The 14,728-nt window shown below is 41.4% G+C and overlaps 1 protein-coding gene across 1 annotated transcript in view; it reads right to left on the bottom strand.

The window, feature by feature from the left end:
• Positions 1-564: 564 nt before the first annotated feature.
• The window catches only part of igsf9bb (immunoglobulin superfamily, member 9Bb), a 151,728-nt gene continuing 137,564 nt past the window's right edge, over positions 565-14,728 (bottom strand). The window contains exons 19-21 of the mRNA XM_069675371.1: positions 10,953-12,590; positions 4,034-4,161; positions 565-779 (exon numbers count right to left, since the gene is read on the bottom strand). Of these exons, the coding sequence (XP_069531472.1) occupies positions 565-779; positions 4,034-4,161; positions 10,953-12,590 (1,981 nt within the window). The remainder of the gene's footprint in view (positions 780-4,033; positions 4,162-10,952; positions 12,591-14,728) is intronic.

The following is a 14,728-nucleotide window of genomic DNA, read 5'->3' as shown; positions in this document are numbered from 1 at the left end:
AAAACTTTGGAAAACTGTGGCAGCTATCAGTTGGATTTTAATTGCAAAAATTTTTATTTATAGATTTTTTTTAAAGGGAATACTACCTGATTTAAGCATACACAGATCATTCTTGTGCATTCAGGCTTCCTAATTAGTTGGTGTAACGTGATCCAGATTTTTTTCAAAGGGCAAGCCTTACATGCCAATTTGTGATGCCATTTTAATCATCTATGCTACTTTGTCATTAGCTGTAAATTGGGACACAATCATTAATCTGTACTTGAATGAACAAAAGAAGTTTGGTCCCTGAAGTTAATTCTTGTGGGTTCTTGATCTGGTTCCTGATTATTTTTGTTATCACAGATTAGCTTGAGAAAATGGCAGAATGCTTACTAATGCAGATTGAACTGACCAAAGGCGTAGCTACAGAGTATCCCAAATCTGAATGCTGAAAATTAGTGCTATTCCCTTTAATTGATAACAATAGTTGAAAGTGTTGTTTTTATTCCATCTGGAGTTTATCTAGTGTTATTTTGGAATGGGGGCGTATTGCATGTTTGTAACCTTGTTCTCAAGGGCTTTTTAAAGGAGTGTGGCATGGTCCAGGTCTATGTTGTCCATGCTGGCCAAAATAGCCTTCTGGTCCTCACGGGGTGGGCGGCGGTACAGAAGAGCAGAGAAGCGAGTGTATGGGTCATGGAGGATGGGCCGTTTCTTCTTCTTGCGGAGGTAGAGAGCTTCTTCGGGCTGGAGTACCTGAGAGGTGTAGGCCTGCTGGGTCTGAGAGATGGAGACACCTGCAGGAAGGGTGAAAAAAAGGTCATGGACAATCACTACTGCTCAATAATTCCTGCTGTCTTCACTGGTTTCCAGGAAACCTAATGGTGATGCCAAGGCCCTAAGCATCTACAGTCCTGGCTAGGACAAAGATCCAGCACATCATTTCTGTAGAGAATGAATCAGTATGATTGTTGACAATATCTACCAGGTAGAAAACCCTTCGACATCTATACCAAATTTAAATGCTTCCTGCAAACAACATAGAGGAACCTAGAGGGTAGCGATATAGTGGGGAAAAGGGTCAGGTTTTTCAAATATCCATCTGCAGAGAGTAAACATGCTAAAAGACAATTCTGGCACTTGTGGGCGCTTAACTAAACTACAGAAATGCACCTGTAAAATGTTAAATGCAGCCAAGTAAATACTGCCAGTGCTCTTGTGCTATTTACAGATATTTAAGAAAGGCAATACATTTGTTGCAAAATGGGCCTTGTAAATGAGCCACACTGAAAAGTTCAAATTCAAAAGAACTAGAGCTAACCCACATCCATCCATCCGTTTTCTTCCACTTTAAGGGGGCAGGGTCAAAGTGGCAGCAGGCAAGCCAAGTTAGCCAAGACTTCCCTCTTCCCAGCACCGTCGGAGGATCCTGAGGTGTTCCCAGTCCAGATATTCAATCCTTAATCAGGGAACCTAATCAAATGCCCAGCCTCCTTAACTGGCTATTTTCGGAGACAACGAGTAGCTCTACTACGAGCTCCTTGGCCCCAGACTTAGAGGTTCTGATTCTTATAACTATCACTTCACACTCTGCTGCACCGCACCAGTGAGATATGATTCTGAGGTCCCTAAACCAGATATTCTCTTCTCCCTAGCTGCGTCCTGAGCTCCTGTCCATGAAAATCATTAACAGAATTAGTGACAAGGGACCACCACGGCTGAGGCCAACACCCACCCACTGGGAAGGTGACCTCTTGCCATTGATACAGACACAGCTTTTACATTGGTTATATAGGTACCTTATACCTACCTAGTAGCAACAGTCCTTGTGCCCCATACTTTTCCTGCTCCCCCCACAGGATCCTCGGGGTTAACACATGGCCTTCACAAAGACCATAAAACACATTATGACTAGACTGACCCCCCAGCAACCCTGCAGGAGTACAGAGTTGGCCCACCGGTCCATGGACAGGACGGGATTCACACAGTTCCTCCTGTGTCTGAGGTTTGACAATTTGCCGGAGCTTTCCAGCACCCTGGAGTAAACTTTCTCCAGGGCTAAGTCATATGACACCCTGATAGTTGGAAAAAATCCTCCAGTCCCCCTGTTTTAAATTGGGAACCACCACCCAGGTCTGGTGGTTTCCAGATCTCCATGCGACATAGAAGAGGTGTGGCATCTTAGGGCAAATCTTATCTACACCTGCAACACTGCCCACTGAGAAGCTTCTTGACTACCTCAGCGTTGTCTGCCAAGGATATGGGTGAGGCTTCCCCTGGATCTTTGACCTCTACCTCTTCGTCAAAGGACGTGTTGGTTGGGTTTAGAAGTTCTTTGAAGTGATTTTTCCATAGCTCAACAATATCCCTGTCTGGTCAGCAGTTTTTCTCTCTTGCTGAAAACTGCCTTCTTTCCTCTTCAGTTTGAACTTCCTTGAGGCCAACCTAAAGTCCTTCTCCATAGCCTCCCACACCCAGGTTTTTGATTCTGCAACCACAGAAGTCATAGCCCAAGAAGCCACAAGGTATCTTCATTCTGCTTCCAGAAACCCCTGGGCTAACCATGACTTAAAGGCCTCATTCTTCAGCCTGATGGCGTTCTTCATTGATGGTGTTCACCAACGGGTTCCTAGATTGCTGCTATAAAAGACACCGACAGCTTTTCGTCCATGACTCCTTGCAGCTGATTCCCAAATGGAGGATTGAGTATGGCCCACTTGGATTCCATGTCCCTAACCTCCCCCCGGGGAGCAAGAGAAATTCTTCCTGGGATGGGAGGTGAAGACCTGGGAGTCAGGGGCCTCAGCAGGATGTTTACAGTTCATCCCTATTAAACGTAAAGGTTTAACAGATCTGTCCAGTAACCTCACCTGCCATCTGTTGAAAATCCCACCAGGTGGAAATCAGTTGACAGCTTTAATCGTTTCTTTACCCTAGTGTCGCAGACCTGGTGTTACTGATGAATCACCTGATGTTTGAACAAGGTGTTTGTCCATATCATTCTCCTCAAGGTTTCTCTATCATTGCCCAGGTGGGTGTTGAAGTCCCCCAGCAGAACTACAGAGTCCCAAGGAGAAACCCTGCAGGACTTTGATCAAACTTAGGGCTGGCTCAAGCTTGCCTTCGGCCTGCTTGACTCAAACTGTGACAATTATTACTATCAGTCATACTTATATCTCCATTATTATAATTTTTATTGCATTGTTACTATAAGTATGTATTATCTGTGGTTATTTTTGTTGCTTTGTGTGCATCTGTCTGTCTGTTTGTCTCCATCCGTCTCTTTCTTCATCTCCCTTTATTCCACCTGCTCGGCCCATCTTGTTGTGGGCAATGACTGTTCACCAATTGCCAAAAAAAATGTTGTCAATTTGAGTGTCTGCATATCATTTTCATAGTGTATTTTGGCACCAAAATGTTACATAGACCCCAGTAAAAATAGATGATTTTCGGTGCTGTTGCAGCGTGTTAGCATCACTAACCACTGGCAACACCGGAAGGCCCGAAAAGTAGGCCATCACTCCCAGAGGCTAAATCGTCTTCAGACAATAGCTGATGGGTTCTGAGATTGGGTCGTTCTAAACAGTTATGCAAAGAGTAGGCTCTAGACCTGCTCTTAATACAAAGTGTTGTGACATAACTTTTGTGATATATGAATAAAAGTTGATTGATTGATTGATTGATTAACATCGCCCAGAAACTTGCAGGCAACAATATACTCTATCCGGGGGCATGCATACAGTTAGAGCACAAGCAAATCTAAGTGCAAGCAGGGACTATTTAAGTACAAGTAAGTAACATTATATTAAGTTAAAATAAGTAATACTGTCAAACTCAGAGACCTGGCTCTTCCACATAAATAGGTAAAAACATGATGTAATCTAAGTCTGTTGATAGAGGGAAAGATACTATCAGAAACAAATGAGATGCATCCTTTGCAAGCAAAACAAATCTAAATCTAAGAACATCTATGAAAGCAAAACAATTGTTTTACCTGTGATCATGATTTTTTGAAAAACAAAAGTAAGACAGAGGGGAACAGTGTTCACACCTGCTTTCTTTCTGGTCTTGGAGTTATTGTTGTTCATCATCATCTTCTTGGCCTTTTTAATACGTTGGTATCTCAGTGCATCAATCCTCTCAGACCCCGAAAGGGCACTCGGCGCACCTCGACGTTTTCTGGATAAAGAACAGAGAGAGGGGAAAACGGGTAACTCCAGGCAAAGCATAGTCAGTGGACTGTGTTTCTGCACTACGGAGTGCAACAAAACCAGAAACCCACAATCTCAAAACAGCACTGCTCGTGCTAAGCAAGAGGTGCAGCACATTTCCAAAGGATCAATGTGAGACACCTTCAGGGCTCTACCCCTTAAAATTCAAAGAAAGTTTTCAAGAACAATTTGATTTATTCTGCTATCACCAAAATCCTGCATCTCTTCTGGATGTACTTCATTTTCAGGTGAATGATGATTACGTTTTCACAAAATTAGTTCACAAATCCAGTTGGTATATCAAGTTGTGCAACTTGAAATTTTGTAGTCCTTTGGGGACTTCTAAGATATGTTGCTCAAATTGATCCAAATAATTTTTATCCAAAGAAAAGCCAAGTTTTACATGATCCCTGAAACCATCACTTTACTTCATGGTTTAGATTAAACGGTGAGTAAAATGTTCGACAAGATACAACATGTAAACAAACTTGCACTGTTTGTTTCAGAGGCAATATCTCCAAAAAAATATGGTTATTTTGAACAAACTGTAAGCAGTACATTTGAATTGATTTTATGTTTGCAGATTATGTAATTCTTTAACGAATGAAACTCTGAAAATAACAGGTGCAAATGTTTCCTTGCTGTGGAGTGTATATTTCTTAGCTGCTCATGATTGCATCTACGACCTCCCTCCCATTCTTGGAGGCACTCGGCAGCTCACAGATTTCTGCCACAAACACACACTTGGTTCTCTCAAGGCACAAAAAAACAATTAGCATTACAGAGAGGCCATCTTCCCACCGCGGCTGCAGAGAGAAACCGATGGTCATTAGTAGAGGGGGAGAATCACAGCTGAGCAACAAAGCATCATCAATATGTATTTATAGACATGGATACTGTCTACAATGGGCTTCACCATGCTGACAGGGGGAGAGATGGCGGGAGGGGAAAATGACTACTTGGGAACAGTCACATAATGAAAAATAAGCCAAAGAAAAGCGAAGCACTAGGACAACAAATGTAACAAGAATTTATCATTATAATTGTTTCTTTTTTTGGAAACGGAGGAGCAATATTTAGCGATGGCATGCATGGCAGTTTGCACATGGAACACGACTTTAAAGGGGAATACATTCAAAAGCACTTCACTGGGCTGATCATTCAAACGTAAGAGGGTCCTCAAGCCCCCTGTGTGCCACCCCTCTGCAAGTCCATAGCAATATATTTGTTCCTTAAGATATTAATAAGTGCATAAGCTGTCTCAGCAGGACACTTGCTTCACATTGCAGTGAGAACTGTTCTGCAGTCCAAACTTACAAGTGCAATTGTAAACTCACAGTAGATGGTTTGAATCATGCTCGATACAGATGCTTCATAAAGGGGATTAAGGCCATGTGTCCACCAGGAATCTGCTTTCAGTATTTGGGCTGAAGGGGTGCTTGCGGGGCTTTGTTGTCATGACTGGCTACTGTTTTGATGCTGCTAAAATCCTGATGGGAATCTTGCGCATGAAATCTAGAGTACTTTTTTAACTTCTTGAATCTAGTGCACTGAGAACATGCTAAGCTTTTATCACTGCTAGGAGCATGCAACAGCATTTCTACTTTATTGTTAATGCAACAAAAAAAAAAAAGAGCTGTAAATGATGGCTCCCAGTGGACACACAGCTTAATGTGACGTCATCACGCCAATCTTTCAAAATATTTCTTGGAGATTGCGGTCCAAAATATTTTCAATTGGTGTCATATCATACAAGCATCTGTAAAATATAAATGGCATAATGTGTCACGCTTGAGGAGAGTGCTAAGTAAGTTTTAAGAAAGAAAGAAAGTGATAATGTGAGAATAAGTCATGTGTATGTCTTAGACTATATAAGAGGTGGATGTACCCTTTTGGATGAAAAACTACAGCCAATGGGAAGTGCAATAAACCTGCATTCTTCCTAATGGCTAGAAGGGAGAAGGGGACTCTTCAAATTGTTTAGACTGACTGCATGAATGTCATTGAGAAAATAAGCTAACTTTTACCCCAGTAAACATTTCCCTAAGGAGTTTATGCTCTCAATCAATAGTTACAGGTGTCCTTTAGTCGAGCATGATGTTAATTTTGAAAATGATGGTCCCATTTGGAGTAAAATAGAAGGTTAAGAAGTGTATGCTTTAGGACGTGGTTACATGTGACTGACAAGTCATTTGGGTTAGAGGATAGAGGGGTAGCAATGTTTAACCACCCTCTTGTCCAAATATGGTCACTTCTGGCTCCAAAAAAAGATGGATGAAAGCAAAAATGCCTCTGTGGCTTCAAAATGGTTTTTCACAAACCAATGGGTGACGTCACAGTGGCTATGTACACTTCTTAAAGACAGTGTATCATCTATGTGGAACAATTTCCAAATAGACCAGCCTTTCATTAATACACAGTATGCCACACTTTGTAATAATATATATCTACATCCCGGGTTTAATTTTTGTAACAAAAATTAATATTACCTGGATGTGACTCCAGTTTCATGATTACAGTTGTGGCCATATTAAAGACTTTTATATTGGATATTTTTCATTAAAGGAAGTAATGAATTGTACAACATATAGATGAGGACATTTTCCCCCCAAATAATAAACTTTCACATTGGTGATACTGCTTACACCAGACATTTTACAAGATAGTATATAAGGCTCATTACCTGCAGAGCACTAATGCTTCATAAGGATCTGAGCAAATTATCTATGAGAGCAGCGTTGTAAATTAGAGGCCAGCAGACAATACCTTCAATGGTAATGCTGGACCCCATTGCGGTCCAAAGTAAAAATATTTAGACTTTTTGCCATCATATATCATGGAATTATTACTGGATGTTTCCAAATTACCTCTTGCAAGAAGAAAACAGATCTTTACATGGGAAAGATAATAATTTTGCTGTATTATAATTCTAAGTTTCGATCTGCTTGATTACATGGTTCTGAGTCAACTCGTTTGTCGTGTGGAAAGTTAATTCTGACACTTGCCACTCTGCCACTGCCTCTGTGCTGTGACTCTGCTGATAATGGTGGGGCCGATGGGCAAGCAATGTTATCTGTATTTGCCTTAATGCTGTTGAAGTAAAGCATCACCAACTACCAGCCCAATGCTAACAAAACACCCTTTATTATCAGCATTATTCTATCAGCATTATCCTGAAGCGGCTGGTTCTTCAAGTCCCTACAAGGCTACATTCAGACTGAGAGGGAGGAAGGGGCTGGAAGTACCCAGAGCAGCTGACTGTCAGCTTAACATCTTGCTCGATGTTGGGACCAAATAGGAAGTCATAGAAAGCATGTTGAGGACCACTCACCTCTCATGCTCCTCGAGCAAAAAATGTCTCATCAAAAAGAGCCAATGTCCGACCAACACATTCTTATCCAGGGTCATCAAATACTGACACTTTGACAAGGCCCTCTGTGTCTGTAGCATCTGTTTACTTTCTTTCTACCATGTGGTCAACATTTAGCATTCTGTTTAATTATTATTCAGGCAAAAAATGTTTATGGTTAAGTTTATGACAGATTTCATGCCCCTGACTAAAATCTCAAGCACTCATTATTGGCCTCCTACTACCTCACTCAGAGCAGTTGCTCTGAATGTGTAATACTCCAGCAAATGGGTTTACAATGGAGTTAGTTGAAAGCCCAGTGCAATCTTATGTACTTGTTAAAGCATACCTTGTGCGTCAGTATGAGACCCTGAGGGCCATAATTAACTGTCAGTCCTTGATGACTTAGGAATGAGAATGGGCTGGTCCAACCTACGGTATGAAGTTTACTTGGTTCTCTTACAGTTTATAGCTTTAAGCATAAATATCTAAAGAAAGGCTGCCGCTTTGATGTCAGCGTCATTGTAATCCTTGACAATCTACTCTTCAACCGTTTCAGGCTCGTAATTGATAAGACAGACAAGGGAAGCTTCCAAGAGGGTTAGGCTTTGTTCCACCATTCCATTAGCATACAAGAACCAATCAAGAAACAATTGATTCCTCAGAGAGATAGCCAAATGTGAGGTACTGCTTATGACTGAGCTCACGAGACAAAGTTGGAGGGCAGCACACATGGATTTTGCACTAAGCAGTTCATTGCATCTTTCTTGGCTCGAGAAAACATGGGTGTCAACTGGGGATACATAACCAAGTCCTACTTTTTGGCATGGGCTTTTCAGGTAAAGCTGTCTACCAGTATAACGTCTAAATCTATCTATCTCAAACTGGTACTGAACTGGTGCAGTTGGAGCAGGCAGACTTAAGTTTTGTTCATGCTCGAAACAGTCTCCCCAGCGCCAAGTGTGCATGCGCCAACAACGATGTCAGTGAGCTTCTGTTGTTGAGGCTCCACAAGTCTAAAATACAAGTCTTGTTTGAAAATAAAGGGGAAAGTCCATAGGTATGAAAGATGTGTCAACATCACCATTAAAGTCTATTTTGAAAAAAAAACTTTCTAAGGCTTGTCTTTGGTTACAGTTATTCCCAAATACTATAGTCTATATTTGCATGGATATTAAAGACCATAAAGTATGTCTATAATTTGAAATTAAATTACAATTATTTGCAATTCTTTCACAGGAGTTACATAGCAGAGCATGCAGCTATGTTTGTTATGTTGTGCTCTTCTGGAAATACATTTTAAATTCTTGTTTCTTCTAAGAACATTTGGTTCATACTGCCCTTGGTTATTCTTATCAATGATGATATTTTGAGAAGACATTGGACTACAACAGTCGTTGAAATGTTCTTCAATTTGGTTCAAGTGAGTCCTTCTTTTAAATTATGACATACTTCTACCAAACTGGATGTCTTCTGCATAAATCTCAGGATGCATAGGCAGAGCGTCATAATGGTAAATTGATCCAGAAGTCAGTAGATATTCATACAGAAAACCATCAACCTACAGATCATTAGCATTGCAAAACGAAGGCAATCTTTAAAAGGGTTTGCTTCTGCATTAACCTTTGGCTGATCAAACCCACGACGTATCAAACACAAGTTAATCTCGAGACCAAATTTGCTCATTTGTTTATAAAAAGTTCTGAAGCTTGTGAGCTTTCAGTTGGAGGGGAGTCCAGTTCGGCCATTTAGAGCTTTGTCCTTTTTCACCAAATACTGTCTTGAAAGGTAGTATTTCCAATGGTTGACGTTTACCGAAATGATTTTAAGAATAGTGAACATAATAGTAACTAATAAATGCTTCAATACATTTTTAAATCGGTATTAGGTTGATGGGATTACAATTGTCTCACTTATGTGTGAACCTGAGGTAGAGTTATCTGTGGTGAGGTATTGTTATTGACTGGTACAAAATTTACATGTGAATGTGGTCAGTTAGCAAACCACTCAAGCATGAAATCATGTTGGTGATACATCTGTGACCTAATCTATTCACTAAGATGGTGTATGCATGTCCATCAGAATGCATAATGTACGGAAGACTGCAGAACTTAAAATGCATTGCTACTTTGAGAAAAAGGAAAAAGGAAAGAACTTAAATAAACTACACGTGTTGACTGAAGGAAGGAACAAATCAAACAAAGACTTAAAGTCTTGTATTCCCCTTTAAAGGACGAGGTGATCAAAAAAGTCCCACCTGCTAACCCCCCCCTTTCAGACATGGATCCAACCCTTACCTATTGCGGTGTAGAGGACCTGGTCACAACAACGCTGCCCAGATAGCTGAGATCAATCAAAAACAAAGCAGGTAAGACTCCAGGAGCCATCAAGAACGACCACACTGCCCCTAATTCATAATGATGGAGACATTGCAGTACATGAGAAGCGGACAGGCCCTGTGACACACTTTGCCCAACAACCTTTCCTTGGTAGTCAGACCTTGGAGTGTCCTGGGAGCAATTACAGGGGTTGGGTAGAGGAAGGTTACAGAAAGGGAAAGGTAAGTAGGGTAGGAAAAAGTCTGAGCGCTTGGGAGGTAAAGGGGGAATTGGTTAGGTTACTAAGGCCGAGGATGGGCCGCAGGGCCTGCCAAGATGATATCTTCTTAAAGCATCCCTCCGCATGATAAAGGAATCTTCAAAGGCTTGGAGCTAGACATAACAATGGGTGTTGGTTTTGTCTGGGAATCAATTGGATGAATAGCATGGGATTCCTCCTGTTAGGTGAAAGCAGGGTAACGCATGATACAGATGGAAAAACAGGGATCCTGTGGTGATGTCTGCAAATTCCCAGGCTTTTAGGGGCTTGTGCCAAACAAATAACACAGTGCACTGACACTATTATTTTTCATTCGGATGGACTGTAGCCCCAAAAGGTCTGAAATTTAATCTGTGAAGCAAATGTGTTTGTTTGTGGATTCAACAAAACATGTATTTTATAGTCTTATACTTTTTGGCATTTACTCTGGAGATTGCTGTTTTGTTCAAGGTAATAAGTTTGGAACAATGCTTCACAGATTCAATGGGTGAATACCTCTAGCTTGATGTCTGACATGAAAAGCAGCATTGACCAAATTGAAACTGAACTTAAAACATCTCTTCAATGAGCTCATTAAATGAATCATCACAACGAAATTGTTTTCCTTCCACTTCCAAGTGTTTAAAATTTAACGCATAAAGCAAAAACTGATATATAAAACTAATTTGCCAAAGAGATGATTTTAACAAATTGATAGATATCAGACAGCACTTAAGTAACTAAAATGTCAGAGCAACTTCACACATTAAAGCATTATGGGCTGGGGCAGATGACTCAAATGGTATCCCTCTCTGCATGCCTAATGCACCTACCCTGAAGCTGACAACTGGGATGGAGAGGGCTCTGATGGAAGGATCTCCTCCTCAGTCCTCCTCTGAGATGGCATCTGCCCAAACATGTTGCTGCTTTCCATTGGGGGTGATGGGGACTGGGAAGCTGGGTAGCTGGTTGCAGAGGTGGCAAAGGCCATGTGGGAGCGGTAGCTGGGACTGGCTCTCCTGCTACCCTGGCCTTGTGCAGGTGAGGAGGAGGGGGAAGATCTCCTTGAGAAGCTGGCTGTGGAAGGAGGGAGGAGGGTAATCTCAGACATCTCTGGGGGTATGGGAGGTTGGACAATACTTGGACGTGGCCTGGGACGTACTACAATCTCTGGGGAGCCCTCATGAGAACTAAGAGGGCTTTGGGTGAGGGGTGAGAGTCGAGAGGGCTGAAGAACCACCTGATGCAAGCTGGAATCCATCCTACGAGCCTGTCTGGGACTGAAACGGGGGGCGGTTTCAAACCATCGTGTGTCCAGGCTACTGAATGTGCTAGGGACAATATGGGCCATTGGATCGGTGTAAGGCAAAACCGGCACACCCATACCGTGGCTTGTGTGTCTTAGCTGCCCTAAATGTGCCTCTTGCATAGCAAAATGCCTGGCGGGGGAGCCATGAGGCTTGGCCTTACTGGGAGACTTGCTTGAGCGGCTCTTTGGGGCCTCCAGTGGCAGAACAGCTGGGTAAGTAGGCATTGGAAGGGAGGAAGGCTGGAAAGCACTAAGGGGAAGAACATGAGGTGGAGGAGGATAGGGGGAGTCGTGGCGGAGATGCAAAGGGTGATGCGGCGGAAAAATGAATTGGGGCCCCTCCAGACTTGCAAAGGTAAAATCCAGTCCCTGCCAAATCTCTGGTGAACGAGAGGAAGAGGTGAGAGTCAAAGGAAGTGGGAAACCAGAGACGGCATATTGTGGGAAATCACCCTCCCCCATTTCTTCGGGAATCATTGGGTGACCAAAAGGACCCTCAGCAAGGTATGGAGGGGAGGACATGACAGAGCTGAGCGGGCTGGTATCAGGCATGTAAAAAGGAGGTGGAGGATCGTGATCCCCAGGGGGGCCTAGATATCCATAGAAAGCCCTGTGGTGGAGAGAGCCTCGGATCTGCCCTGTGGCCTGGAGCCGACTGCTCTCCATGATGGTCATACCTTCGAAGGGCCTGTGGAACCGAGGGCTGTAGGCCGGAGGTTGCAGGTAGGACTCCTGACTGGAGATAGGTGATATCTGGTGAGGCCGGAGGGGGGGCATAACTGGCGGCAAAGGCCTTGGATCGTCATTCTCTTCATCTGACTGCCGGAATTCAGGATAGAGATCTGATTCTTCTACAAAAGGGAAGCCTTCAATACGCCGAGGCTTAACAGACATTTCTGCATCAGTGGGATCTATGACGAACCGTCCATCTGGGCCTCGGCTTATGAGTTCAATTGGTGTTGTTGCTTCAGCTTCATGCTTGGAGTTGCTGTACTTCTTGCTTGTTATTGCTCTTTTGGTCTTCATGTATAAAGACATTTCCTCCTTCTTCCCTGGACTTGGGGGTGGTTTCTTTCCACGCTGGTCATGACTATCTTCAGAAGATTCTGATGGGGATGCCTTTGAACGTATGCTTTCTGGGCTCACCTTTCCTGAAGATGACCTACAAAAAAGAATACAGAAAAAGTGAATGATCCAAAATTCAGAAATCCAATACTCAGAGCTTCGTGGATGGTGCTGAGGTGACGAATCCAGCTACAATAAAACAGAAATGAAAACACCTTACACAAAGAGATGAGTTATTAAAGCACATATTTAATCTATGACAATGACGGTCTTTTTTTTGACAGGATAAGAACTTCTACTTGTGTTTGTATTTCCTGTTGTGCCATGTTATCATAGCAAGGACACATCACGTGCCATTATGCCTCAGTATTATACTACTAATTTAGTTACTTGAGCTGAACACATACTATGCTTAAAAGTAAGGGTTAACAGAGTGAAGATGCAGAGGTTTAGTGAGACAAGACAATTGTTTTATTTGTCAAGTATTCAGGAATGTGCACACAAGGAGGGGATATCACAAACTAAACGGACCAGTGTGAATCTCCAACACATATTCATTTCATGCAAATTTACATTACACAGAAGTGAAAAAATACTGACAACAACAAACTGGTTTGTAAGAACGCTCAGTCTATCTCTCTAGCTATCTGAAATGTTAATGATTTTGAGTGTTACATTTTCATTAGTTTTAACCCCGAACCGCAGCAAATTGTTTTTGAAAATTAAACAATGACTACAATGACAAAAAATGACTTTAAGCATTAAAATCTCTTATTATTTACTGAGGGTATTATTACTGGGCACTACTGACAGTATCAAACTTCACACCCTTCATCACACTTCACCTGTCTTTGGATTCTGATTCAAAATTAACTAAAGCATGATTGGTGTCACAGGAAGCTCACAGTTTCATGTAGGACCCCATCAACCAGTAACAAGCTGATGAGAGGACAATGACAGGCGTAAGCAATATTCATGTTATTTAAGTTAAAGATAGCAATACCCTTTCGAGAATGTTAATGGGGCTTATTTGAAGCTTCAAATTTTGTGACATCACAAAGTGCAGCTTGTAGAAAGAACTGTCTGAAACCTGGCGTTCACAGCAGCCTGCCGACTGAGCTGAGAAGCCTGGGGATTACTTCAACATACTTTTACCTACAGATTTGAAACTTCACTCATGTTTAGTCTGGACATCTAACATTGTAACATAATATGTATTAAAATGCGAAAGAGCATAATACCCCCTCTGTAATGCCAAGTAATGTCTGAAAATGCCTAACCTTTGCTGCCTTAGAAAAGCTAGTTTAAGTCTGTTTGCGCTAGAGCTTGAAGTAATCCTAATTTAGTGCTATGTACAAAAAAAACATGCTAAGTGAATCTGTTGGGATGGTTATGATGTAAATTGTAAATGGACTGTAAAGGATGTAAATAATGGGCTCAGGCTCGGGAGAAACAGCTTAAAAGACCACTTCAGGGGCAAACTGTAAATATTCATCACAATATCAAAAAAGTCTGACCAATCACAAAAGATTTGCCCATTTAATGAAACTGCCTTTTCTGCAACAAGCTTTTAGGTTGGGAATTGACAGAGATGACAACGTTATATAAATTCTAATTCTATGATGAGTACACTTGAAACAAATTAAATAAAACTCCTGTTGTATTGCGCCTTTAGCATGATATTCTTTGTCAATGACTATGACATATCTTCTTAAATGAAGAGGGAAATAAGAACCATGATTTGTTTTGAAGCCACAGTTACTTTATTTAGTGGAAGATGTAACATTTCACCAATCCCCAGTGGAATAACAATTTCTAATGACTATTTTAAAAATAGTCTTAATAAAGCAGCTGGAAATGAAAAAACAAACCATTACATATAGATATGGTTTGTTTGTTACCAGGCTGCCATGACTTCATATAGTTTCTGAGAAAAATCACATGACAAACAAACACACAATATCTAAATATAAAGAACATTGTCATCAACTACAGTAAGAATAAGAATATGATAATAAGAGAGGCCCTTATGTTACAACAACTATACTATACTCTAAAAAGATAATGTGCTGCCTTTTATGTGTTCATATAACGGTCTGCTCATGCAATGTAGCAATCATTAGTTCATTTCGTCATTGTTTTTCATTATTCTTGTGGACTTCACCAACATTTCTTCTGGTTACAATACTATATAACAATAACTTATATCTTATCATCAATTAATGAAGATGTTTA

Source organism: Semicossyphus pulcher, unplaced genomic scaffold (genome assembly GCF_022749685.1).
Source record: "Semicossyphus pulcher isolate SPU_LCO1_2020_fin unplaced genomic scaffold, fSemPul1.0.p SCAF_10, whole genome shotgun sequence".
In the NCBI taxonomy this organism is placed as follows: domain Eukaryota; kingdom Metazoa; phylum Chordata; class Actinopteri; order Labriformes; family Labridae; genus Semicossyphus; species Semicossyphus pulcher.
The sequence above is the reverse complement of the archived record's forward strand: the minus strand, read 5'-3'. Positions and strand labels throughout refer to the sequence as shown.